The 27847-nt window shown below is 35.9% G+C and overlaps 2 protein-coding genes and 1 long non-coding RNA gene across 3 annotated transcripts; 2 read left to right on the top strand and 1 right to left on the bottom strand.

The window, feature by feature from the left end:
• Nucleotides 1–1972: 1972 nt before the first annotated feature.
• LOC124444164 lies at nt 1973–2582 on the bottom strand. Its single transcript, XR_006947866.1, has 3 exons — nt 2510–2582; nt 2326–2441; nt 1973–2127 (listed from the first exon to the last, which is right to left on the bottom strand). It is a non-coding gene; the product is annotated as an uncharacterized LOC124444164 (long non-coding RNA).
• Nucleotides 2583–8335: 5753 nt separating this feature from the next.
• On the top strand, nt 8336–20899 carry LOC124444347 (glutaredoxin 3-like). The gene is made up of 13 exons (XM_046994933.1): nt 8336–8463; nt 10160–10268; nt 12768–12842; nt 13885–14007; nt 15540–15624; nt 17127–17210; nt 17302–17384; nt 19197–19264; nt 19334–19391; nt 19460–19515; nt 19584–19623; nt 19751–19843; nt 20677–20899. Exons 1-13 carry the CDS (start codon nt 8411–8413, stop codon nt 20728–20730), a joined length of 981 nt encoding a protein of 326 aa, XP_046850889.1. The 5' UTR covers nt 8336–8410; the 3' UTR covers nt 20731–20899.
• Nucleotides 20900–22496: 1597 nt separating this feature from the next.
• LOC124444483 (protein TEX261-like) lies at nt 22497–26882 on the top strand. The gene is made up of 6 exons (XM_046995106.1): nt 22497–22826; nt 22950–23029; nt 25676–25829; nt 25912–25979; nt 26420–26537; nt 26605–26882. Exons 1-6 carry the CDS (start codon nt 22760–22762, stop codon nt 26721–26723), a joined length of 606 nt encoding a protein of 201 aa, XP_046851062.1. The 5' UTR covers nt 22497–22759; the 3' UTR covers nt 26724–26882.
• Nucleotides 26883–27847: the final 965 nt, after the last annotated feature.

Here is a 27847-nt window from a genome sequence, read left to right on the forward strand (position 1 = left end):
AAAAATTACATTTTATATCCACTACTTGCAACCAACTTCAGCAGCTTTAGCAATCAATATCCTCCCTGGTATGTTCCTTGGTCCATGCAATGCTCATTAATCACTATGTATACCTGTTTTAGCTTCAAGAGCTTGAATATAATCACAAAAAAACTTGTGAATATTGATTTCTAATAACTTTTGGTTGCTCCCTTCAGGACTGCATTCTATCAAAATGTGATCTAGAATATGATCAGCTGTCACTGAAAACTTTTGTGCTCCATCAATGGTAAATAATGGTTCCATAACTGTTCTGTTTTTGCGCAACTCAGTCAAAACCCCATGTAGCTCAAGACCAGATATTAATTGGTCAATAATGGCTAGAGTTTTTGACACATCACTTATCACAAGAGACCTGAAATATAAAATATTAAAATATAAAATAATTTCCTTCAGAGCTATTGCAGCATTTCCAAAGCCATCTTTACATTATGGAATTTACCTAATTATCTTGTCGCTTGTTTCTCTTGACTCCTTAGATGGAATACCACAACATGCAGGTTATAAGCAATTTTCAAAGATTACCTTTTCAACAGTTATTTTAATTGTGTCATCCTTTAACTGTTCACACCAGTTGTGCCTTGATATTCCATGCACTATGTAAGTAAAAAACAAACAGGAGCTGGTCCTCCTTGAACAATTGACGCAGCAATAATTTCTCCTGCAACTTTGAATTCTTCATTGGCCAAGGCTTGTACATTCACTACTGGAAATCCTGTTTCGTTGAACAGCTTCCTCTGTATATAGTTGAGGCATTCTGTACAAAAAAATGTTATTACAATACTCCAATAAATTAATTTTCTATCATTGCAAGTGTTGTACCTATTTATTCAATATCTTTAGACATTAAAACACTTGTATACTATTTCAAAACTGTTACTGTTATTTACTTAACATTTAGTTAATCTTACCTGTAAAAATTCACGCCTTGGGCCACCTGTATCTATGGCTGGTTCTCCAAAAATGACACTTTCAGAATACCTTCTGACTTAAAATACTTCTTCAGTGTATCCATATAGTCTTTAAATGCATTCAATAGTTATTCTGTTAACTAATGTCATCTTTAAATTGCTCTTTAAATTTTCAACAACTTGTTGCACAGTTTCCAACTTATCAGTCACACTTTTAGCTTCTTCACTCAATAAGTTTCCTCCACAATCTGAATTTCACAGTCTTGGTCATCAGATTCACATTCACCAACAGTATCTATATATGTCTCAGCACAAAGATCGGCATGAACTTCAATTTCATTAGGAAAATGCATCAAACATGTTGGACACTGGTGAGTTGTGACCAAGTATTTTTCAATGCTGCCTGACGTCTGTTGCAATGACAATTTAGGTTGAGATGAACATGGGATGTTTGGTGCTGTCAAAGACGTTGTTGACTCTGAAGTAGTTGCATGTTTTGGTGATGGTAACTCTTGAATTCCTAAGTTGCTATTGTCAACATTACAATTAAATGGAACAAACAGAAGCTCTTCGTCTGAATGATTGTCTTCATTGTAACAGGAACAATGTTCAAAATCATCTTTCGGACATAACCAGAAGAAAATTTTACAATAGGGTTTTAGTAGGTCTCGTTTGTATTCTCCAAGGGTGAAAGGTGTGTTACTACATGGTAAATCTTTAACAAGACTCATATCTTGATAGAGAATGACATAAGTATCATCTCTGTCAAATTGTTTAAAGTGCCTTGCATGCTTCTCAACTGCCTTTTCGAGCAATACCTTGGCATTGTCGTCTTTATTAAATAATACAGGAATAGTTCTTCCTTTGATTTTTTTCAATCTACCATCTTCAACACTTTCTCTAACCACACCAACTTGCACTTTCACTTCTTGTGCTAACCTAGCTTTTTTATTTGCTGTTGAAATGCTCCTCTTTTTTGTTTTAGAAATTGAGAATTTAGAGCATCTATCTTGTTCTTTTTGTTTTCGAAATTATTGAAAGGTCATAGGACGTAAGTCACGAGGCATACTGTCATTACAAATTATGGAAGTTGAGCCACTTGCTGGAGGGCTTTGATTGTTAGATGTGCCAGAGTTGTTATAAGACTGGATAATGTTATTACACTGCACAAGGGAATCTAAAGTTAATAATAGAGTTAATTTTACATGAATTCATTTCTTATTCTTTAATCTTTTTTATAAAGTTGAAAAATTCTTTATTCCAAAGTCTATTCATTTTAATTTACAGAGACTGGGATATCAATTAATAGTTTTATAAAGTATTTTCAATTAATTTACAAAGTAAGCATTTTGAATTAAATATTATCTTGAATTACCTTTTTTTGCAACCGCATGGCCACAATTATGACAAAAACTTCCGCCTTGTAATATTTTAGTACCACAATTTTGGCAATACATTATACAAATACAAAAGACATATAAAATTCCTTTGCTACAAAGAATAGAGAAATTGTCTGAGTGATATTTTCTTTCAAATTATACAATCAATCGTCATCATACCTGTAACTCTACAGCCGCAATAAGGACAGAAGTTGCATGGCATAAAATGTTTACATTGCACAGTCGACAAGCCGCCATGTTTGATCAAATGACGTTAAACTTCATGTATCACAGAATATAAAGTATATGCGCGCGCAATGTTTTTAAATTTCTACGGAACATGCACAATTTTCTACGGAACATCAGGGGCGGATCTAGGATTTTCCAAACGTCAGTCCTAAACCAGCGAACGCCGGAGGCGTTTGCCCGTAAGGTCCGATCCCCTGGAAAATGTTGAAGCCTAGGGTCCCAGAAATGCGATTTCCAGCGTTTTGGAATAGCTTTACAACAAATTTTCAAAGTGAATGAAATCGCAGTTTTCATTTTTTCTTACAAAATATTGAGGACAAACACGCTAAGACCGTTTCGCCCAATGTCAGGGCTCTTCAGCATGCCTAGAAACACATAGTGCAAAGCAACAATGTGATTCCGGACATGGACAGTCTTTGATTTAGCAGCAACGGCGCATTAAGCAGCCAGTTGCACTGTCTTACATTTCTGCAGCAACGGCGCATTAAGCAGCCAGTTGCACTGTCTTACATTTCTGCAGCAACGGCGCATTAAGCAGCCAGTTGCACTGTCTTACATTTCTGCAGCAACGGCGCATTAAGCAGCCAGTTGCACTGTCTTACATTTTTGCAGCAACGGCGCATTAAGCAGCCTGTTGTGCTGTCTTAAATTTTTGCAGCAACGGCGCATTAAGCAGCCAGTTGTGCTGTAAGACATTTCTGCAGCAACGGCGCATTAAGCAGCCAGTTGCAAAGTCAGTAATATTTCTACAGTAACGTAGCCATAACACATTAAGCAAATTTCAAACGTGTATTACCTTCAGCAAACTTATTGATCACTCTTTCTATGTCAGGAATAATTTCTGGGTGAATTCGCATTAAAGCCAGGCCATTTAAACGTTCCTCTACCATAGTGCTCCTTTGGTAGGTTTTTAGATTCCTCAGTGCTGAAATTGATCTCTCACATTCACATGAGGTGATTGGTAGTGTACCTAAAATGCGAAGAATAACTTTAATATTTTCAAATCCTGGAAATGTTACATGCTTCAGTGTTTTGACGATGTTTTCTGGCAAAGGCCCAATGTGCGTTTCCCAGTATAAACGCCATTGCCTTAATTCAGCATCTAAACCAAGGGGGTTGGGCAAGTCATCATGATAGAATTTTGCAACACTTTTAAACTGTTCTTTCCAATCAATTCCTTTGTCCGACAGAGTCATCATTTTGACGGGAACGATAGATAATCCTCGGTACACATTAACACTATCCAAGTTAAACCTAGTTCTCAAAGATGTTTGAAGATGGTCTAATAAAGGAATAGTGATGGTTAGTTTATAATGTTCTTTGAATGATTGACTGGGGGGATTAGATTGCATAGTTTGTCTTCCAGCAATTCGCTTTTTTGTTTCTTGAACGTTGACCTCTTCAGCAAGTTTTAAAGCCTCTTCATACCAAGTGTTATGATAAAAATTAATGCTTTTCCTCATGTTGGCTACATCATTCTTCAAAGTGGTTATCAAATGAAAACCATCCATAACATAATAGTTTTTCCCTGCAACAATTGCGTGACTGGAAGAGTAGCATCAAGAATATTTCTTGTAATAACTAGCGCAACAATAAAATGAAATTGAGTAACTAATGAAAGTAACTGGGAAGCATCAGCAGCAAGGGAAGGCTTCACTTCGCCGCTAAATTGTTTATCATGTCCTGAAGAGTGTCGATTAAAGGGATAAACAACTGTTGAAACGTGTCAAGACTGTCAACTCGCTCAACCCATCTGGTTTTACAAAGACTTGCCAGTTTTGCCTTCTTGGTCTGAACATCTGACTTTTTAACGTGCTCAGCAAAGGTGCCTCGCCGCTTACATTGTCTGTGATACGTTGATAAAATTGGCAGCTTGAGAAACAACAGATAACATGTTATTAATTTCAACGTTAGAAAGAGTGTCACAGACAGACAAATTTAGTCGATGACTGTAACAGTGAGTGTAAAGAGCTTTAGGATTAGTTCTTAAAATGTGGGCTGCTAAACCATTTATATGCCCAGAAACAGCCCCTGCACCATCATAACCTTGTCCCCTGCAATCCATAATGGGTAAGGCAAATTTCTCTAGAGTTTCTAAAATAAGCTTTGAAAGTTGTTGACCACTCAACCCCATTTGCAATGCAGGAAGCACATGAACTCTTCTTTAACATTCATTGAAGAGTCAACAAACCATAGAACAAGGGACAATTGCTCTTTGTGAGAAGAATCAGCAGCTTCATCTGCAATGATAGAATAATATCTATTATTTTTATCTCGTTTATAATATCTTCTGATATTACCTGACCAATACAGTTGATGATCTTGTTTTGGCTGGTCTTGGAAATATAACTTTTATTCTTGCCACATTTGAGCAAATGATTTTCCAAAGTTTGATCACCAGCTCTAACTTTAAAATTTAAAGATTTAACAAAATTACCAACATTGCCATTGACTGAATAGCAACCGACCTCTGGGTGAAATTGAGCATCGTCACGATGACCTCGTAATCCAATGCCAAGCCTTCCACAAAAAAGAACTGTATCAACAATTTGTTTAAGAATTTTCCTATTTTGCTCAATTTCAAGTTTTATGTTAGTATCTAAGATATTTTCAATGGGTTGAGCTTCACCTGACATTTCAGATCATATATTATTTAAAATTGGAGAAGTAAATGCATGTAGTCCCATTTTCCCCCCCTTACAATTTCCAGCATGTCGCCTAAATGTACCTACAGCATCATTCCAATGACGAAAAGGTGAACGAAATAGATTGTTTATTCTTGAGCATTTACTGGGGAATTGATGTCCAAAAAGAACACATGATAAGCAATAAGCACCATCTTCTTTTGGTGAATAACACAGCCAGGTAAAATCTTTGAGCCATTCATATTTAAAAGACCTTTTATTGTTCTCACTCAAAGGAGGAAAAGTGTAATTTTCATCAGGTTTAAAAACATTTTTAATAAGCAAACAAATATCAGACATTTTCAAACCTTTAGCTCTTTTGTAGTAGGTAGCTACATCAAAATTGTGAATAAAGTTAGGCTTTACCTGTAAATCTTCAATGGTTTGTTCAGTAACCCTAGTACAAGAAACCTCACTTGTAATGATTTCTGGTTTTTCCATTTTTGAAAAAAACTTACTGATAAATGCAATGAAACAGATTTTACAAACCACGCTTTTGTGAATCACAACGTGATGATCTATCTCGCATTCCAGACACCACGCTTGACTATGTTAGCTCAGAAGGCTATCAGTCGAAATCGGTCAAACCAATCACAATAAAACAAAAATTCAAATGAGCCAATTGTAAGATAGCAATTGGACTCCCTTATAGGTCCGGCCACCCCTATTATCGGTCGAGATTATTCCATACTGTCCACTGATCTGGCCATTGACCAATAAAATAGCGTTTCTGGCGTTCATAGACTCCTTTATATGTCGAACCAGTCAAGCCACCCCGCTTATCAGTCGGTTATTCCAGGTCAATTAAAATTCAACTGATCTGGTTACCAAGGAGATATTCATTAGATTAGTCATTAGTTTTCAATAATAAATAAAGCTGGATTTTCATAATGAAGTAAATGCGATATTAAAGTAAGAATAATTAATGAATTTTTAATTAATATGAATAGGTAATTTTTGAATTTCAAACATCAGTCGCGCGACGGATTTGACCAGGCGCGGATCTAGAGTATGTCACCACCAAAATCCGCCATGTTTTTGACCACGCGGCCGCGCGCTAATCATTTATTAGTAATTTTGTTGACGTTTCCCCTCCAGGTCTTATAGAACTCAATGATTTCGACTGATAGCCAACTGAACTAACATAGTCAAGCTCACTGTCTGAATTGAATGTTTGATCGTTCATAATAATTTTCTGAAGCATGATAGAAACTAAACTACAATCAGATGGAATTTATGGAAATCTTTTACAAATTCATATGTTGACATGAATGCTGCTTTCCAAACTGTGAATTTTTTCAAGAGGGTGAAAAATTTATGGATGAATTGTAAATGCTTGGCAAAGACGATCTCGCGAGCGACATTTCAGTCATTGATGTTCAAAAGCAAGCCAACATTGTTTTGAGTTTTATCAGCAGAAATTTACATCGAAAATCGTAAGTAAAGGACAAGTGAAGTGTATGCATGAATGCAATATATCAAAGTCAATTTATGCTAGTGTGTGATGCGATTTATGTTAATATGGCGTATGGTAAGCAGATTGATGCTTCTAAAATTGTTGTTGCCGAAGGACTTTTAGCTATGATTTCTTTAATGCTTGGGGAATCGTGGCCGTTATATGGCAGCGAAATCCTACATTTCTGCAAATATATTTCAATGGACAAAAAATCTGTAGCCATAAGGTGCCATACTATTATTTACTTTATCATAAACAAATGTTTGGGGCTTTTCAGTTTATGATCATTGATCATTCAATCATTGGACAGTTATACTACATATTGTTTAAGTTTTGAGAAAACTAACATTGATTACATGAGAAGCTGTTTACTATAACCTGTGATTTTGAGTCTTCTGATCCATGAAGCTTTTTATTTTGACAATTTGACTGGAATGGTATTAAACCCGAGTATTTCACATACATGAAATGTTGTCCCATGTCACATATTGTCCCCTTTTCTAACTGAACACCTCATGTAGAGATGTAAAGGTGTGTTAATCTACGGCTCATACCAGATTGTTTGCCATAAATTCCAAAGGGCTATTGATGTATGAATAGCATTTTCTATAAAGTAAAAATGTCTTCCTATGTATGCAGATAAACCTTGAAATTTGGCAAAACAGCAAAGTATTTTTCATGATCACTAGGTAATTTTTCTGATGATCAGTATAATTTCTATACTAAATTAATTCAGATTTACATTTAAACGAGCTTTGATCATATGAAAAGATATTTATCATAACCAGTAAGCATGACACATGAACCAATTTAACATTCATGTAATTATATAATTAAAGACATGTTGGTTACATTCTGTTTGTATTTGCAAATACAATGCTACTAGTGATTGCTATATAGCACACCTTGCATATACTTACAGAAGATAATAGTCTAGTGAAATGCCTAAGAAACATTCATGGCATTAAGCTGTCCTTAACTGCAATTTTTCACTTTGATAATTTTCTTAATCTTTTACAGAAAAAAATTTTGAGTTTTTCTCAAAAGTGAATTTGCTGGCTCTGATGTGGAGATGGGTAAAGGGTTACAATAAACTTGCATGGTTTGAAGTCTGAGCTTTTCTATATTTATGAACTGTCACTTGTAGTACCAAATTTCTAACTTAACTTATTACATAGAGGTTTGAATGGGGGTCTCTAGGGGGGTCTATGCCTGACAACTTGGTAGAAATTTTAAAGACTATATCTGTTTTGAATAGCATTATTGTAAAATAAATTTTACGTTCCTAGACATGCTAATGAGCCATATATTTGGCATGATAATGAGCCTAAATATTTGGCAAAACATTCAAGTATTGTTCACTTCATTTTTTTTTTGAAAAAAACGTAAGCAAAATGTGTTGTTTTTACCGAAAAACGATGCCCACAAAATACATCTTGTATTGCTCTAAAACGCTGAAAATGGCATTTTAGAGGTTCTGAAATTCAAAATTTCTCAGGGGAGAATGCCTCAGACCCCCCCCGGCGCGGAGTGCCTCCGACGTTTTATGACTGATGTTTGAAAAATCCTAGATCCGCCCCTGGATTTGACATACTCTAGATCCGCCCCTGCTTTCATTGCATTTTGAGTGCATATAAGAAGTTTGAGTTACAGTGAGAGGAAGCCTGGCACTAGGGAAGCAGGAAAAGAAATATGGCGAACGAAATAAAGTCGCAAGAAGATTTTGAAAATATTCTAAAAGACAAGTAAGAAATATTCTTATCTATGATACTTGTACAACAATATGAGTTTGATATTTAGCCCGGTATTTCAACATATTTAAGTGTTTTTGTAATGAAGTGTTATATCATACGACTTCTCTTGTTTCTTTGACTGTGTGAAAAAGATTTTGGAAATATTTCTTTTCTCTATTTTATGCCGCCCATAGTGCATGAGCACAAAGGCGAAATTGGCAATAGACCATTTTCATTTTACGAACATTGACATTTTGACATTTCAGAACATATTTTTCAAGCCAAAATACAATTACACACGTTTAATTTGTCTTTCTTTGCCATAACAAAGTGATGTGATATAATACTTCTCAAAGTTTAATGATTTTTAAACATTTAAGTTTTGAGCAGTTGCAACAAATCAAGGCATTCTCTGCCTCTGATTTGATGCATCATCTCTCATCATGTGCAAATGGAAGGGGGAGGGGGGTATTGTTTATCAAGTTAGGGGCTCACCCCCTTTATAATTTTTCAAGGGTACATAATTTTAATTTGTAAAACATCCATTGAAAGGATTCATCTCCAATATGCTCAGGACTTTGTGATTTTATACTTTTATACCTTTGATCATTCCAATACATATCACAGTAAACACAAGGTGGTATTTGATTACTAAGACATGAAATAGTTTATGTTTATTTATTTTAACTGCTTATACGAAGAGTACATTATCTCTTTTTTCAAAACTTGACTTTCTCTTTACTTTGATATTTTTCACCAGGCTAGTTCATGACCAAGAGCCTCCCTTTTCAAAATTTTGACAAAAGCAAGTCTATTGCATAGTCTTGATTGGCTTTTGACTGCCTAGTGCTGAGTGGCTTTTGATTGCCTAGTGTTGATTGGCTTTTGATTGCTTAGTGTTGATTTGCTTTTGATTGCCTAGTGTTGAGTGGCTTTTGATTGCCTAGTGTTGATTGGCTTTTGATTGCCTAGTGTTGATTGGCTTTTGATTGCCTAGTGTTGATTGGCTTTTGATTGCCTAATGTTGATTGGCTTTGATTGCCTAGTGTTGAGTGGCTTTTGATTGCCTAGTGTTGAATGGCTTTTGATTGCCTGGTGTTGAGTGGCTTTTGATTGCCAGGTGTTGAGTGGCTTTGATTGGCTGGTGTTGAGTGGCTTTGGATTGCCTAGTGTTGATTGCATAGTCTTGTTGGCCTAGTGTTGATTGCCTAGTGTTGGTTGCTTAGTGTTGGTTGCCTAGTCTTCTTGGCCTAGTGTTGATTGCCTAGTGTTGGTTGCCTAGTGTTGGTTGCCTAGTCTTCTTGGCCTAGTGTTGGTTGCCTAGTGATTGTTGCCTAGTGTTGGTTGCCTAGTGTTGGTTGCCTAGTGTTGGTTGCCTAGTGTTGGTTGCCTAGTGTTGGTTGCCTAGTGTTGGTTGCCTAGTGTTGGTTGCCTAGTGTTGGTTGCCTAGTTTAGGTTGCCTAGTGTTGGTTGCCTAGTGTTGATTGCCTAGTGCTGGTTGCCTAGTGCTGGTTGCCTAGTGCTGGTTGCCTAGTGTTGGTTGCCTAGTGTTGATTGCATAATCTGGGACTCATGACTGGCTTTTTTTACTGCATTTGCCGAGAACTTAATTCGCCATTTTTACAAAATTGAAATTTTAAGAAATAGGTCATCAAACAAGGCTGTTGCGAGACATTGCTATATTTGGTTATTGTCTTTTTCATTATAGAAGTCTTGTTGTGTTACATTTTTCTGCAACATGGGCACCTCAATGCAAGCAAATATCTGCTGTTATTGATGAACTTCACAAGAACAATGTTCATGTTAAATTTTACCAAGTATGTTGTCTTTAAATGTTTATGTTAAATTTTACCAAGTATGTTGTCTTTAAATGTTCATGTTAAATTTTACCAAGTATGTTGTCTTTAAATGTTAATGTTAAAATTTACCAAGTATGCTGTCTTTAAATGTTCATGTTAAATTTTACCAAGTATGTTGTCTTTAAATGTTTATGTTAAATTTTACCAAGTATGTTATCTTTAAATGTTCATGTTAAATTTTACCAAGTATGTTGTCTTTAAATGTTCATGTTAAATTTTACCAAGTATGTTGTCTTTAAATGTTTATGTTAAATCTTACCAAGTATGTTGTCTTTAAATGTTCATGTTAAAATTTACCAAGTATGTTGTCTTTAAATGTTCATGTTAAATTTTACCAAGTATGTTGTCTTTAAATGTTTATGTTAAATTTTACCAAGTATGTTGTCTTTAAATGTTCATGTTAAATTTTACCAAGTATGTTGTCTTTAAATGTTCATGTTAAAATTTACCAAGTATTTTGTCTTTAAATGTTGAAATAAGATTAATTAATGGGGAGCATCCGAGCGTATTATAAACTAAATATTGTGTTGAATTTAAAAACTTGAACATTGAGGTCATGGTTAGTTTTGTTAATGTGGAGTGCTTCTTTGATTTTAAGGGTGAATGAGGTGTTGGCAGTGTCGATGATTTTGAAGCAAGAGGGTGAATAGTTGGTTTTACATGAGTGAGATTTAAGAAGGTGTCGGTAGATATGAGAGTTTTTGTCTGTTGTGGTATGTTCCCTGATTCTGGTGGATAAATGGCGCGAAGTTTCGCCAATGTATCGGGAATTACATCCCGCGCAATTGAACTCATATACCACCATAGATTTAATTGAGTCAGGGATTGGGTCTTTGAATGAGAAAAAGTTTTTGATTTTGAATGATGTGAAAATTAGTCGAATGTCAATATCTGTACAGAAGCGTTTCATAATGTTTGTAAGTCTGCGTTGTGTGTCTCGTGAGTAATGTCCGATGTATGGTAGTTTGAAGTATAGTGTTGTTATTTTGGAATTTTCATTTGTGTTGGTTGTGATCGTCGTGTCAGTAGTTTCGGTGTCTAGTTTGAGGTTGTTGCTTTGTTTGTTGTCGAGATATCGTTTTACGGTTCTGTTAATAAAGTGAAGTGGGAAAGAGTTTCATAAAAGAGTGGATGTGACGTTTTTTATGTCTCGTTGAAAGCCATTGTTCGTATTGTTAAGTTTGTATGCTCTGTCGATTAGTGTGCGTATAAGTCCGGTTTTGTATGAAAGTGGTGTGAAACTAAAATAGTTCGTCAGAAGTCCTGTGTACGTTGGTTTGTGGTATGTAGATGTTGTACAGCTGTCGTGAGATTTTGTTAGTAAAATGTCAAGAAATGGCAGTTGATCTTGTTGTTCAGTTTCAAATGAAAATCTAATGTTTGCGTGCTGTGTGTTAATGTAATTATAAAACTTCATGGCCTCAGTTTCGTTAGTAAAAACACAAAATATATCGTCAACGTATCTGCGGTAAAATAGTGGTTTAGTGTCGTTGTAGTTGTTTAGCCAGTTTCGTTCATGTGAGCCCATGAAAATGTTAGCAAGTATGGGTGCTAAGGGAGAGCCCATCGCAACACCGTCCGTCTGGTCATAAAATTTTCCATTAAATAAAAAATGTGTCTGTGCTGTTGCTATGAAAAACAGTTGTGTGAGGTCTGTCCTGTTTATACTGAACCTGGGGTTATGAGTGAATATTAAGTCGATTGCTAGGTTGAGGGTTTCAGTAAGTGGTATGTTAGTAAATAGGCTTTCAACGTCGTAGGAGATGAAGAATTTGTGACAAGAAGTTGATGAGTTGAAAGATGAGAAGTCGTCGAGGAAGGTGAAAGAATCTTTAGTGGAGTGGTCATCTGGTATGAGTGGTGTTAGTAGAGAACTAAGGTACTTAGCTAAATTATAATTGTATGCGTTGATTGATGAAACTATCGGTGGTAGTGGAGGCGATTGTTCTGGTTCTCGTTTCTTGTGAAGTTTCAGTAAGCCATAGAAGCATGAGGGTTGGGAACCTCTGGGGAAGATATCATTTTTATATAAACCTTGTATCACCTATTATTTCACTCATACTGAAGAAGGCATCATGAGATGTCGAAACATGTCTATTTTCAAAAAAGTTGTCGTTTATATTAAATATGTTGTCTTTAAATGTTCATGTTAAGTTTTACCAAGTATGTTGTCTTTAAATGTTCATGTTAAATTTTACCAAGTATGTTGTCTTTAAATGTTCATGTTAAATTTTACCAAGTATGTTGTCTTTAAATGTTCATGTTAAATTTTACTAAGTATGTTGTCTTTATAATTTCGTAAAAGCACTATTGCCAATGCACATTTAATATAAAAGATAACTTTTTTGAAAATAGACATGTTTCGAAATTTAAGAATTTTGTCGTTTTCAAATGTTTACGTTGTAGGTTTTTTATCAAGTTTCACCCAGTTTCTGTCATTCCATCTTAATATTTTAGATTGAAGCTGAAGATCACGAAGTTTTGTCAACGAATTACAAAATTGCATCTGTTCCAACAGTTGTTTTCTTTAAGGTAACGTCTATTATCTGTTTGAGATACAGTGAAATACAATATGCTCTAGAAATCATAAATCCATAGAAATCCATTAGTAGAGTTGTTATTTCTTGTTTTGCTACCTGTCAACAGGGCCCTACATACCATTATGCAAACGAAGCACTTGCCTCGGTTGGAAATTTGTCAATTTTTACAAGTTGGCTGCTGAAATTTTAGAAAAGTGGATATTTTAAAGATATTTTAAATATTGTTAGAAATATTTTAAACTGCGAAGGACGCTTCAGCAGTTTAAGAAGACATAAAACATAGTGCAGATTTACTTTGAACGAAGAAAGACTAAATAGAATTTCTTTAGCGTTCATCGACCAAAGCATTGACTTAGATCTACTGGAGATTCTAAAGAAATGCGATGCCAGTGCTCATCGTAGAATTGTGTCTGCTTTTTCTTTGTGAAAACTTTATCTTGATCGATAAGCCTACGTTTTTCCCGAGTTTTGTCTAATATTTTAAAAAGCTAATTGATATTTACTTAGCAATCGACATAATTATTTTATTAGTCGAGGAAAACAGAAAACTATCGAGTTATGTAATGTTAGTGATTTTCATGTTTAAAAACAATTTTTTCTTAATCGTTTTAAAGTTACAGCGTGTGCGCTCAATTTTGTAAAACCAAATGTCTCTGAAAAGTTTCGAAACCACATTCTGTTTTGTAACGACAGCGAGAGGTAGGCGAAATGGCCATGTGATCCACCCACCTGTCTTTTTAGTTAAGAGCGTGTGTGCTAATCTTTGCCTCGGCAACAATTTAAGTTTGGCTACGGCCCTGGTCAATTGGGCAATCATTAGAAGGAGTGTGGGTGGTAAAGTGAGGCTACTTAGGTAGCTACATAGGGGGGGAATACGGTAAATAATGATATTCTCTCTGCTCTTCATGTTTGTTCTGTGCACTGGCTTCGTATCATGTGTATATGTTTGCACGAGAAAATTATCCACCTGCAACAGTGATGTCCATGTCGGTATCAATATCATCTTGGTAAAGCATTGAATTTTTTCCGACTAGAATGGAAAGGAAATTGATCGTCTCGAAGGTGCAAATGCCCCGGAGTTAACGAAGAAAGTTGAAAAGCATGGAAGTACGTTAGATATACCGAAACAAAACGTTCACGTCGATACGACAGACGAAGTAAGTGTGCCGAAAATCGATAGTATTGGGAAAATATCCCCACCCCCCATTGATGGAATCATGGAAAGAGCTGGAAAGAGCTCTTATTAGGTGCTATCATTATCGTTAGCATACAGATTGCTCTCGTCAAATCAATAAACATGATCAGAAGCTATTCATGCTCCTCGCCTACCGAAACCCCTCTCTTGAGAACGCTTACACTTTTTCAAATCCCCGCCTGAAGCTACCATGAAATGTATTGAAATTGCTATCGCTATAACTTCACTGCGGACACTTGATATGGTCCACCCAGTGCTGTAGAAGTGGGGGAGCGCTTGGGGGAGGAGCCCCCCTTCTACCTTTGAAATGGGTAATTTTAAAAGGGCACTATTGACAAAAACGTCAAGAGAGCCCCCCATCTGATAAATTTAGTTCTACAGCACTGGGTCCACCATAAACCTAATGAATCGTCGTACAAGTAAGCTTTTGTCTAACTTCGTATATAAGATCTAGTTCAACAATTTCCAGGGCTCAAAATAACGGACGGTCAACGGACAGTGACCGGTGCAAAAGACATGTTGACCGACCAAATTTTTACTCTTCCAGTCATTACGACCTGCAGCATGTTCACATCTTCCACAAAACCACCACAGTAAACGATGTATCGTAACGTATGGAGCACTTAGAACGTCAAATACGATAATCCGTAGACTCAAAAAATATTTTTTCACGTTATTTCGTGAAGTTATGTGTGTTAATAACCAGTTGAAAACCGATTTTGATAATGGTGGATTTACTGGGGTGTACCACACCCAACATCAGATTTCACCCCCATGAGTAAATTGTTCATTGTTCTAAGAAACACTTCAACTCCCCAATTTTTAGCAAAACAAATCACTGTAGAACATTTAAACTGAATTTTTCTGGGCAATATTCCAACTTTCTACATTATCTTCGATGGTTGCACCACCAGACCGCCACTAAAATTTTGACCCTTGCTTTATTTTACGTCACTTCCATACCATCTCACCCCCGCAAAATTTTTAGCACCACCCCAATAAAAAAATATAAAAATATGGATTTTTCATCTTGTCCATTGATGCGATGGAGTGATGTTCAATCGTTTCTAAACATGAATTATTTACGTTGACCGTGATTGGCTTCTTCGTATGTTTATTGATTTGAAATGAAAATGGTTTTTACTTCAATAAATTTAGAGTTAGAAACTCTCCAAGGGTGTACTAAAACTATGACATACAGTCATACCAAAGCATTTGCTATATTCCTTCCACTCAAAAACCCGGTACTTTACCATGTCAATGACAGTGAGTGAAAGGAACCTAGCAAATGCTTTGGTATGATTGTATGTTACAGTTTAGTACACTCTTGTAAAGTTTGGTACTCTAAATTTATTAAATTTAATCGAGCGTGTGCTATGTAGTTCGATGTTTTATTATTATTATTCACACCGCCCTTGAAACTTCATTATTTTGTATATTGAACGGGAATACGTGCTTTATGTAATCTAATATTTATCTTTGAACTTTATGAAGAATATCGATGAAAAACTGAAGAGACTTATAAACAGTTCGCCTTACATGTTGTTCATGAAAGGAACACCCGACAATCCGCAATGTGGTAAGTTACTGCTGAGCTTATTATGGTGTTTCCACCACTTTCACCTTACTGTTGTTCATGAAAGGAACACCCGACAATCCCCAATGTGGTAAGTTACTGCTGAGCTTATCATGGTGTTTCCACCACTTTCACCTTGCATGTTGTTCATGAAAGGATCACCCGACAATCCCCAATGTGGTAAGTTACTGTTGAGCTTATCATGGTGTTTCCACCACTTTCTGCAGAGTTTGTTTCGTTTTCAATGCTTTAAAGAACAATTTAATAGCGCCGTTTCCACCAAAACATTTTTATCAATATCAATTCTTCGAAATCTAATCCGAGCTGGATCATCACCTGCAAAAACATAGCAGATCCTTCCATATGCCCAATTATACTAATAAGCTCTTGTGTCGGTCCACACATACAAGGTGGCGATTGAAGGACTTTGGGAAAATTAAAATAAAAACTATGCCGTGTTTGCGTTCTATTTGTAACATAATGGTGTTAAAAAGGCTGCTTATGTGTCCGTAGTTAGTACTTCGATTCATTGTAAATGTTTTTTATAGTTTTTACGGATGGTTTTTGTTCTCCTGTCACTTGACACCCTAACACCCCTCCCCTCCCCAAGGCTGCATAAAATATTTTATTTTCTGGGACCAGAAGACCATCGAGAATATATTCTGCAAGAAAACGTCTCAAGGAAATTTTCACTTATCCAATATGAATGAAATCATTTGTATCAATCACTTTTATTGGACGTAGTAGATGAAGAAATGACGTGTAAGAACTGCAAAGATGACTTTACATACTATTTTTAATTTTCTGAGTGCTGAGACTGCTGTCTGCCAATGTATACAATTTTGAAAGCTTACTCTTCCTTTCTATTTTCTCTCTCATCTATGTCAATCTATTTTTTATCTTTTTTTCTATGAGAATTTTAATTTAACTTTATTCAGCAAATTTTTTTCTGTCAACTTTAAAAATTTTCTGAGACCAATGGTCCTGCGGTCCGCTATAATATGCAACCCCGCTCCATTTCGATTTACGAATGGTTTTTGTTCCCTTGTCACTTAACACCCCCTCCCCCTCGATTTACGTCACTGTGTGTATGACAAGTATGATCTAAACAACGGTTTTACTGTAAGAAAAGGTTAATGTGCTACGCAATAAAACATAAAACGGAGAAAACAGTCTCATGCGTAGCAAACACAATCAGAGAATTGCGGTGAACCTTTAACTCCTCCTCCTTGTGAAGACCTGAGCTTGTGACCAGCTTAGCAGAGTTAAAAGGTGAAAGAAAAGAATATAAAGTAAAGTTCAGTAAACTTTTTGCATTTTAACACCGCCAAGTCTGTCATCAGTGGTTTACAAAGAGGAGGAGTTAAAGGTTCAACGCAATTGTTTGATATTGGTCGTTGTTGTGTTTGCTGCGCCTTGAGGTTGTTTTTTCCATTTTATGTTTTTTACTTTACATGAACTGAACTACTCTTAAAACGTACCCTAATGTGGATTTCATGTTGTAGGATTCAGCAAACAGATTATAAATATTCTTTCTCCCTACAAGATTGGCACATTTAATATTTTAAATGATGACGAAGTAAGACAAGGTAGCAAACACAGGATATTTGTAAGATGTTTAGAACTATCCTTTTAGATATTAAGATTCGTCCTTGATTGTTATTATTTTCGATTTTTTAGCTCTAAAAGTGTATTCTAAATGGCCGACGTATCCTCAGTTTTATGCCCATGGCGAATTAATTGGAGGTGTTGACATCGTCAGAGTAAGAATAGAATTTCCACTTTATGCATTAGCGAAACCATCTCGACTTTAGTCATACTAGGAATAGTTTCATTGGAAAAGCGATCGTTGAATTGTTTTACTTTAGAAATTTCTAGTAATTCTGCTTTAATGTTTCTTTGATCGGTTCAATGTTCCAAGATAGGAGATGCAGGAACAAGAAGAATTTATAGTAAATCTGCTTTAATGTTTCTTTGATCGGTTCATTGTTCAACGTTAGGAGATGCAGGAACAATGAGAATTTATAGTAAATCTGCTTTAATGTTTCTTTGATCGGTTCATTGTTCAACGATAGGAGATGCAGGAACAATGAGAATTTATAGTAAGTCTGCTTTAATGTTTCTTTGATCGGCTCATTGTTCAACGTTAGGAGATACAGGAACAATGAGAATTTATAGTAAATCTGCTTTAATGTTTCTTTGATCGGTTCATTGTTCAACGATAGGAGATGCAGGAACAATGAGAATTCATAGTAAATATGCTTTAATGTTTCTTTGATCGGTTCATTGTTCAACGATAGGAGATGCAGGAACAATGAGAATTTATAGTAAATCTGCTTTAATGTTTCTTTGATCGGTTCATTGTTCAACGATAGGAGATGCAGGAACAATGAGAATTTATAGTAAATCTGCTTTAATGTTTCTTTGATCGGTTCATTGTTCAACGATAGGAGATGCAGGAACAATGAGAATTTATAGTAAATCTGCTTTAATGTTTCTTTGATCGGTTCATTGTTCAACGATAGGAAATGCAGGAACAATGAGAATTTATAGTAAATCTGCTTTAATGTTTCTTTGATCAGTTCATTGTTCAACGATAGGAGATGCAGGAACAATGAGAATTTATAGTAATTCTGCTTTAATGTTTCTTTGATCGGTTCATTGTTCAACGATAGGAGATGCAGGAACAATGAGAATTTATAGTAAATCTGCTTTAATGTTTCTTTGATCGGTTCATTGTTCAACGTTAGGAGATGCAGGAACAATGAGAATTTATAGTAAATCTGCTTTAATGTTTCTTTGATCGGTTCATTGTTCAACGATAGGAGATGCAGGAACAATGAGAATTTATAGTAAATCTGCTTTAATGTTTCTTTGATCGGTTCATTGTTCAACGATAGGAGATGCAGGAACAATGAGAATTTATAGTAATTCTGCTTTAATATTTCTTTGATCGGTTCATTGTTCAACGATAGGAGATGCAGGAACAATGAGAATTTATAGTAAATCTGCTTTAATGTTTCTTTGATCGGTTCATTGTTCAACGATAGGAGATGCAGGAACAATGAGAATTTATAGTAAATCTGCTTTAATGTTTCTTTGATCGGTTCATTGTTCAACGATAGGAGATGCAGGAACAATGAGAATTTATAGTAAATCTGCTTTAATGTTTCTTTGATCAGTTCATTGTTCAACGATAGGAGATGCAGGAACAATGAGAATTTATAGTAATTCTGCTTTAATGTTTCTTTGATCGGTTCATTGTTCAACGATAGGAGATGCAGGAACAATGAGAATTTATAGTAAATCTGCTTTAATGTTTCTTTGATCGGTTCATTGTTCAACGTTAGGAGATGCAGGAACAATGAGAATTTATAGTAAATCTGCTTTAATGTTTCTTTGATCGGTTCATTGTTCAACGATAGGAGATGCAGGAACAATGAGAATTTATAGTAAATCTGCTTTAATGTTTCTTTGATCGGTTCATTGTTCAACGATAGGAGATGCAGGAACAATGAGAATTTATAGCAATTCTGCTTTAATGTTTCTTTGATCGGTTCATTGTTCAACGATAGGAGATGCAGGAAGAAGGAGAATTGGAAAATATGCTTTCTGATTGCAAGCGTGAAGATCTAAACACGAGGTAAGAAGTTGATTTTGATGAACCGTGTTCTCATGTCACACCATGTAGAAATATTTTTGCGATTTTTAGGTTGACAAATCTCGTCAACTCGTCACCGGTTTTGCTCTTCATGAAAGGCTCGCTTCAGGCAAGGGCCCATCGTGTCATCTTGATTTGAAAAGTAGATTATTTCTCATTATAAGTTCATATTTCTAGGAACCTAGGTGTGGATTTAGCAAGCAGTTTTGTTCTCTTATGCAAAACTACCCGAGGTACGTTATTGACGAAAAAAAATCACACGGTTACGTCAATTATGATCGATTTTAATCGTTAAATTTAGTGTGAAGATATCAAGTTTTGATGTCTTATCTGATGAAGAGGTAAAAACATCATAGTTCAATCGCATGTCTTTTCGGAGAGAGGGGGGGGACGGTCTTGACCCGTTAACTTTGACTACTTTTCCTAGTAGAAGTGTTTGTTGACTCTTGAACGTCTTGTGGTTTTAAGGTTCGCAGTGGTATTAAAAAATTTTCCAACTGGCCCACATTTCCTCAACTTTATGTGAACGGAGAGCTGATTGGAGGTTTGGATATAGTGAAAGTAAGTTTGCCTCAAACACCGTTGTTATAGTGGTATGGGTAGGAGTAGTGGCAGTTATATTGGTAGTGGTGGTGGTAGTTATAGTGGTAATGGTTGTGGTAATTATAGTGGTAGTGGTTGTTGTAGTGGTAGTGGTAATGTTTGTTATAGTGGTAATGGTTGTTATAGTGGTGGTGGTGGTGGTGGTGGTAGTGGTTGTTGTAGTAGTAGTGGTAGTGGTTTTTATAGTGGTAGTGGTTGTTTTAGTTGTAGTGGTACAGGTTTTTATAGTGGTGGCGGTGGTAGTGGTTGTTGTAGTGGTAGTGTTAGGGTTTTTATAGTGGTGGTGGTTGTTGTAGTGGTGGTGGTAGTGGTTTTATAGTGGTAGTGGTTGTTGTAGTGGTGGTGGTAATGGTTTTTATATTGTTAGTGGTTGCAGTGGTGGTAGTGGTTTTATAGTGGTGGTATTGTTGTATTGGTGGTGGTAGTGGTTTTATAGTGGTGGTGGTTGTTGTAGTGGTGGTGGTTGTGGTTTTTATATTGGTAGTGGTAGTGATAGTGGTTTTTATAGTGGTAGTGGTGGTGGTGGTTTTTATAGTGGTGGTGGTGGTAGTGGTGGTGGTAATAGTGGTAGTAGTGGTGGTGGTAGTATAGTGTAGTGGTGGTGGTGGTAGTGGTTTTCATAGTGGTAGTGGTTGTTGTAGTGGTAGTGGTAATCATAGTGGTACTGGTGCTGATAACAGCACTGGTGTTTATCATCGTCTTCTTCAAGATAGTAGTTTGGCTGTTAGGTTGGCCAACCTATTTTTGCATTGTCCACAGAAATGTTCAGAAAAGCTTCAACTATTTTTTAGGAACTGCATGAATCAGGGGAACTCAGTTCAATTCTTTCTACAGGAACAGAATGAGTAATTTTTACCTGGAGGCTTAAAAACAATCAAAATAAACTGCGAAAGGGGTTTATTTTTAAACGTAAGAAAGAAACTACCAAATGTTTGGTAAAAGCGTGGACAATTTGTTATTGATCCACTTAAGTTTGTGTACGAATTGATGGTGAGTAAAAGATGCGGGAGAAAAGTTTGTGTTAGTCCGATGTACTTTCGCACTATATAAATAGCAAAATTACTTCACTGTGAATAACCAATATTTTAATAACCGATTTAAATAGGACAGAGCCTAGGTTTATTTGATGCACAAACAACCAATTGTATTCACTGAAACGATTGCTCACTTGAACTTTATAATCGATTGCCCCTCCCTATCACACTATGGGGCAAGCAATAAAAAATGTACCGAATGCCCCCTTAAAAACACGAGCTGGTACTTCCATCCTATATTTAAATGCTTTTTTTCATCACAATATATGCTAACCCTGCTTGAATGTGGAATAATGAAGGTTTGTCGTAGATGAGGTTCATTGTTTCTTTTTCTTACTGAATATTTGAACTTCTTATAATCAGCTTATTATAATGACTGACGTGAACAGCATTCATGTATAGTGAATGCATTCATCATTATGTGATCAATAGAATACAGAAACCACAGTATAAGAATATACAGTAGGGCCACTTCGCTGCTCAACTGGCTGCTGTATATTTAATTAGTTTACTGGCTGCCGTTTGCCATATCGTCAATCCTATTGGTCACACAATGCAATTTACTGGCTGCCAGTATGGTAATCACATGCGTAATATGATATGCGTGACACGAAATAGTTCAATGGAGTGGCTCTACTGTATGTTCTCTATACTGTGACAGAAACACACTTATGCTGATATTGTCTCGTGTTCCTAATAGTTTACAGTTTACACTTATGTAGTTCATAATGATCTGCATTGAGTCTACAGTAGTTCATAGTTATTTGCAGTCGTCAATGAAAGTGGATGGTGTAAAACGACTTGGGAAAATTTCGTCTAGAGTGAAGGGGGTGATGTATACAACGGGTTTCTTTGCTATCCTAAGACCTGTTCTCGTTGTTGCCACTGTGAGGGTCAAAATGCCATTGTTGTAAAGAAAAGCAACGTTGAGTTCTACCAAACACGAGAATACTGTCATTTGCTGCGTTTCAGCGAAATTGTTATGACTGCACGTTCATAAGTATACCAACATAATTAAATCGTTTGATTGGAAAATTCATCATCTGCTAGGTGTAAAATCTTTATATTTTTCTGCATCGCGATTATCTTCAGGAGGTAGTCTCCAACTCGCTTTTTCACTCATATTTCATCACTTCATGTTGACTTTCTCACCTGTAGTCATAAATAGAAGAGAGTGTTTGTTGAATGTGTGTGTTTTTAATGCAGCAGAAGGAAAAAGTCAAAACCACAATATATTTTCATGTATTTTTTTCTGAAAGAGGACATGATGGAAATCTACCATAGAAGTTGCGAGAACGAGTTACGAGAAATTATTACGAGATCGTATAAAGACGTGACGTCGAAATTCAGAAACCGGCTGCGTATGACTTTCTCATCCGTTTGAAAAATGTGAAAATATTTTCTTTGACAACAATTCTCTTCTACCTATGGCCGAAATCATGAAATATCACAGAACATTTACAACCAACTCATCACAACCAGGCGCCCATAAATAGAGTGGCTTATACCAGTAATATCAGAGTCCTCTATTAGTATTACTAATAGAAGGCTCTGAGTAATATTACAAGCTTATAAACCGGGGGGGCAACATGCCTTAAGCATTTTGTCAACTCCCCCTGAAATCGTGCATGTTTTTTACAAAAAGGACTAGCACTACTTACAGAAAAATGATTTATTTATAGGTTATTATAATGTGGAACTTTGGTGTCAACAGTGCTCACCATTTTGGTTAAGTAAGGGAATAGTTATGGAATTTACCATGTGTGTATAAAAGCGTCTTATATGAATTAAAAATTGTCGAAGCATACGGCAGGTTGAACTAAACGTAACGGCTTACGCTATGTTTTTGTATTTTCTGGCATGGGTTGCATCTCTCATTCAAGTCGTTCTTGTTACGGTAGCTTTGGGTATGTTTGTATATCACTGCAATTTTTGCATTTCCTGTGTCATCTAATCGATATCTTGCCTGGAGACAGTTTTATCGATCTCAAATGCCTTTTCTGATCAATATCTTGCTTTTTTCCCCTTAGCTTCTACTCTTTATTATCTGGCTGAGCTTGTTGAGGAATATACTGTGGTGATGAGTAAGGTTATCAGAATCACAATTGCTGTAAGTTGTTATTTATGAAAGAATATTTGTTCACTTATCTGAAAACAAATTTTGATCAATAATTCATTTAATATCTGCATTTTACAACATATTTTAGTTTGTTGGACATACTTATGACTAATTTCACATTTCATCACCCAGACTTATAAATAATATGAAAAGGTGGCTTAACATCAGAAAATTTCTAATGCCTTGAGATCTGACACTAAATCTTTAGTTTTCGAGGCTATGGATCCCACATTACAACAAAAAAATGAAAGGTTAAATTGAGTTTGAGAAGAAAAATGTATCAATTGTCATTTATAGAAGACTGAAAAATTGATAAGACCGAGGTTTGAATCTGCGTTAACCTGCCTAAATTAGACGGTAATAATGACCATTTACTGTACTACAAGCCTTTTACAAACAAGCAACATATTGTAATTTTCAAAAGATTTTACATGAATGTTATGACGATGTCATTAGCCACAAAAAGTACAAATATAGAGTTGGATCTACACAGCCGAAAAACTTGACTTGTGTTTTCAGCAATAATTAATTTCACAAATATTTCATCAAAGTATATAGTTTTTCTCATTGTCCTTATCTTTAAATGATATAATTCTCACTACTGACAATGAATTGAAAACAGAAATATTTATGTTTTGTGTTCAAATGTGGAAATTCTGTCAACAATGCGATACCATGAAATACTCCAGAGATGTATTATTATACTTTTATATGATAAATTTGGATGTTGATGGTGTTCACAAATTTTTGCTCAATCCACTTATTTCTTTTCAAAATTTTTGTGTGTTCAATCAAAATCTGTTGGAAAGGATGAAATCCATGAATTTCCACCATTTATAAATTCACTTAGAAAATACATTTTAGTTAGATTCTTGGATACATGGTATCATTTCGTATTCATTTGTAACAAAACCCTGCAATTTTGTTGCATGTTTCAGTAAATGAGAGAGAAAATCCATCACAAAAACGAAATTTGCCAATTTTTCAATTCTTGTATTCTTGATCTTGTCTATGTCCTCCTGTAACTTGATGTTTTCGTACATTTCTGTGTACTCAATGAAAACCTTGCATAATTAGTTTAGTAAAGTAATTGTGTGTTTCCTATCCCGAACATGAACTTACCAGGCAGACCTGGCCAACCATAAACTGTATTAAGCATAAACTGTACGAAGCATAAACTGTACCAAGCATAAACTTTTCCAAGCATAAACTGTACCAAGCATAAACTGTACCAAGCATAAACTGTACCAAGCATAAACTGTACCAACCATAAGCTGTACCAACCATAAACTGTACCAACCATAAACTGTACCAACCATAAACTGTACCAACCATAAACTGTACCAACCGTAAACTGTACTAACCATAAACGGTACCAACCATAAACTGCACCAACCATAAACTGTACCAACCATAAACTGCACCAACCATAAACTGCACCAATCATAAACTGTACCAACCATAAACTGCACCAACCATAAACTGCACCAACCATAAACTGCACCAACCATATACTGTACCAACCATAAACTGCACCAACCATAAACTGCACCAACCATAAACTGCGCCAACCATAAACTGTACCAACCATAAACTGCACCAACCATAAACTGCACCAACCATAAACTGTACCAACCATAAACTGTACCAACCATAAACTGTACCAACCATAAACTGTACCAACCATAAACTGTACCAACCATAAACTGCACCAACCATAAACTGTACCAACCATAAACTGCACCAACCATAAACCACAAACTGTACCAACCATAAACTGCACCAACCATAAACTGCACCAACCATATACTGTACCAACCATAAACTGCACCAACCATAAACTGCACCAACCATAAACTGTACCAACCATAAACTGCACCAACCATAAACTGCACCAACCATAAACAGTACAAATCATAAACTGCACCAACCATAAACTGCACCAACCATAAACTGCACCAACCATAAACTGTACCAACCATGAACTACACCAACCATAAACTGCACCAACCATAAACTGCACCAACCATAAACTGCACTAACCATAAACTGCACCAATCATAAACTGTACCAACCATAAACTGCACCAACCATAAACTGCAACAACCATAAACTGCAACAACCATAAACTGTACCAACCATAAACTGCACCAACCATAAACTGTACCAACCATAAACTGCACCAACCATAAACTGCACCAACCACAAACTGTACCAACCATAAACTGCACCAACCATAAACTGCACCAACCATATACTGTACCAACCATAAACTGCACCAACCATAAACTGCACCAACCATAAACTGCACCAACCATAAACTGTACCAACCATAAACTGCACCAACCATAAACTGCACCAACCATAAACTGTACCAATCATAAACTGCACCAACCATAAACTGCACCAACCATAAACTGCACCAACCATAAACTGTACCAACCATAAACTGCACCAACCATAAACTGCACCAACCATAAACTGCACCAACCATAAACTGCACCAATCATAAACTGTACCAACCATAAACTGCACCAACCATAAACTGCACCAACCATAAACTGCACCAGCCATAAACTGCACCAACCATACCAGTTTTTGTTTTGGCTTAATCCCATTCAATTTTGCTTTTTTTAGATTGTCTCTGTGGCATACATTGGTCTTTACATCATCGACAACTTTCCTTGGTTCATTGTATTGTTTGGTTTGATTCAAAGCGTGTCATATTTCTTCTTGCTCAGTGACTTTCCATATATAACCGTCAAATCTCCGTTTTTTCTTCTTGGTTGTGGTAAATTGACCGATACAACTGTTTTCCATTTGTTGCATGTTGCTAACCTCCACTTATTTTCAACTTTATGTTTTATTTTTAGTTTGTTTTGTTGTAAACCATTACTTGGCATTTCAGTTTTTCGGAAACGAATATCACGCTTTTTCAGAGGTATGTAGGTATTTCCGAGAATTTGTTTATTAAAAAAAATAAGAGATACGTTCTTTGAATGTTTTATGCAGTGCGGTGTTTTGAAATTAAATGAGATATGATTTTAGCTGGATTTAACAGGACCTGAAAAGTTGAGGGGAATTGGTGAGTGCCTGACCACTGAGCTATGAAGTCACACCATAGCTCAGTGGTCAGAGCACTGCACCGGCACCGCAGAGGTCATGGGTTCGAATCCCGTTGAGTCACCTGATTTTTTCAGGTCCTGAGACGATTGCTTAAATTGTCCAGCTAAGTGCGAAGATTAGATACGTTCTTTGTTTACCGGCATTTGTCTTCAATATGATGTGACTTCTCGCTTCACTGAAAATTATGTTGTCGATGAAGTGTTTTTGTTGTGCGAGTGTATATTAATGTGCGATGTCAATTTTGTTTATTTTCAGACACTCGGATATTTCATGATTTGTCTTTGGAGTCTGCCATTTGAATTCTTAATCTGTCTTTCTATTAATGACAATGTCCTACCTACTGCAACGGCAACGCCGCAGGATCATAACATTGGTCGTACATAGCTGACGCATGTTTTCTCGCAAAAAATATTGTGCTAATTGTTAATTGTTTTTTCTAGATCATTCTTTGATTTATGCTGGTCAAACGACGCGTCGTCCACGACAATCGGCATTCCTTCAGAACCTACGAACACATTGGGACAATTTATTTTCTGGTGATTCACATCATAAGTTTTAAAATAGGGACAATTTTCTTTTTTGACCAACGAGTATTTTTGTCTGAAGGAAAATGAAAGAGAACAGTGAAGCAACTGAACCAAGAAACGGACGTTTTCTGTTTGATTTTTGCGTCGTGATTTTTTTATTGTTTTTAAAATAATATTGACGTCACAACGTCCATTGTGGTACATTGTAGTAATTATGGCATGTTGCATGGTAACGTGTATATTAATGTACTGTCAGGGAGCATGATAATGTGTGTGGTGATGTTACATGGTAATGTGTTTTGTGTATTAGTATTATGTATGGTGATGTTCCATGGTGTAATGTCTGTAGTATTATGTATGGTGATGTTCCATAGTATAATGTCTGTAGTATTATGTATGGTGATGTTGCATGTTTGTATACAGTTTGTATAGAAGCTATGGAATCGAGTGATAGCGTAACGCAACAAACAAGAGCGCCTTGAAGACTATGCAGATTGGTTTCTTACAACATCCGATTTCCTCTACACAATGTTTAGAGATAATATGGCTGCGTTGTCAAATATGCTGTGATAAGTTATAAGTGTCATAAACCATTAAAATGTAGGATATGACTCGTGAAATCGACATTCCTAAAGAATACACCTCAAAAACGGAACGATAGGAAAATTCATTTCCTATCTATATTATATAAAAGTTATTGGCTGCTTTAAAGCCTTCACCAACGTCAAGCCAGAAATATGTCATCCTCGTATTTTAGTACGACAAGTGCCATTGGATTACTAAAGCTAATATCGATAGCAGCCGCTAAAAGAAATCTGCATTGCTTAGCCGTAAGAAAGCGTGCTGCTTTTGAAAGACTTACTTGTCTCTATCTGTTTCAATAGAAGACATGAGTAACTATAGATGTTTTGCTAATGTATTACCAAACTAATATTAATATAAATGTATTTATTTGTACTACTTTTTCACTCTTTATATCAACATTCGACTACGAATATGATTTTTGCTTTGTTCTTTTATCTTTAGCTGTAAGTGTTCTGCTATTATTTTGATTCGAGACCTTTAATGGTATATTTTTTGCATTTAATACTTCAAGGTAGGAGTGGTACTTTAAAATGACCAAGTGTCTTCAACGAACTCTCTGGTCTAGTGGATA

This window comes from Xenia sp. Carnegie-2017, unplaced genomic scaffold (genome assembly GCF_021976095.1).
Source record: "Xenia sp. Carnegie-2017 unplaced genomic scaffold, XeniaSp_v1 HiC_scaffold_21, whole genome shotgun sequence".
Taxonomy (NCBI): Eukaryota; Metazoa; Cnidaria; class Anthozoa; order Malacalcyonacea; family Xeniidae; genus Xenia; species Xenia sp. Carnegie-2017.

What these genes read in the sequence shown, in the direction of transcription:
- LOC124444347 (XM_046994933.1), top strand. Translation starts at nt 8,411, where the DNA reads ATGGCGAACGAAATAAAGTCGCAAGAAGATTTTGAAAATATTCTAAAA. An exon ending in ACGTCGATACGACAGACGAA is followed by an intron (nt 14,008 to 15,539) that starts GTAAGTGTGCCG and finishes AACTTTATGAAG; the next exon opens with AATATCGATGAAAAACTGAA. An exon ending in CGTGAAGATCTAAACACGAG is followed by an intron (nt 19,265 to 19,333) that starts GTAAGAAGTTGA and finishes TGCGATTTTTAG; the next exon opens with GTTGACAAATCTCGTCAACT.
- LOC124444483 (XM_046995106.1), top strand. Translation starts at nt 22,760, where the DNA reads ATGTTTTTGTATTTTCTGGCATGGGTTGCATCTCTCATTCAAGTCGTT. An exon ending in TTATCAGAATCACAATTGCT is followed by an intron (nt 23,030 to 25,675) that starts GTAAGTTGTTAT and finishes TGCTTTTTTTAG; the next exon opens with ATTGTCTCTGTGGCATACAT. An exon ending in GTTTTTTCTTCTTGGTTGTG is followed by an intron (nt 25,830 to 25,911) that starts GTAAATTGACCG and finishes TTTTATTTTTAG; the next exon opens with TTTGTTTTGTTGTAAACCAT.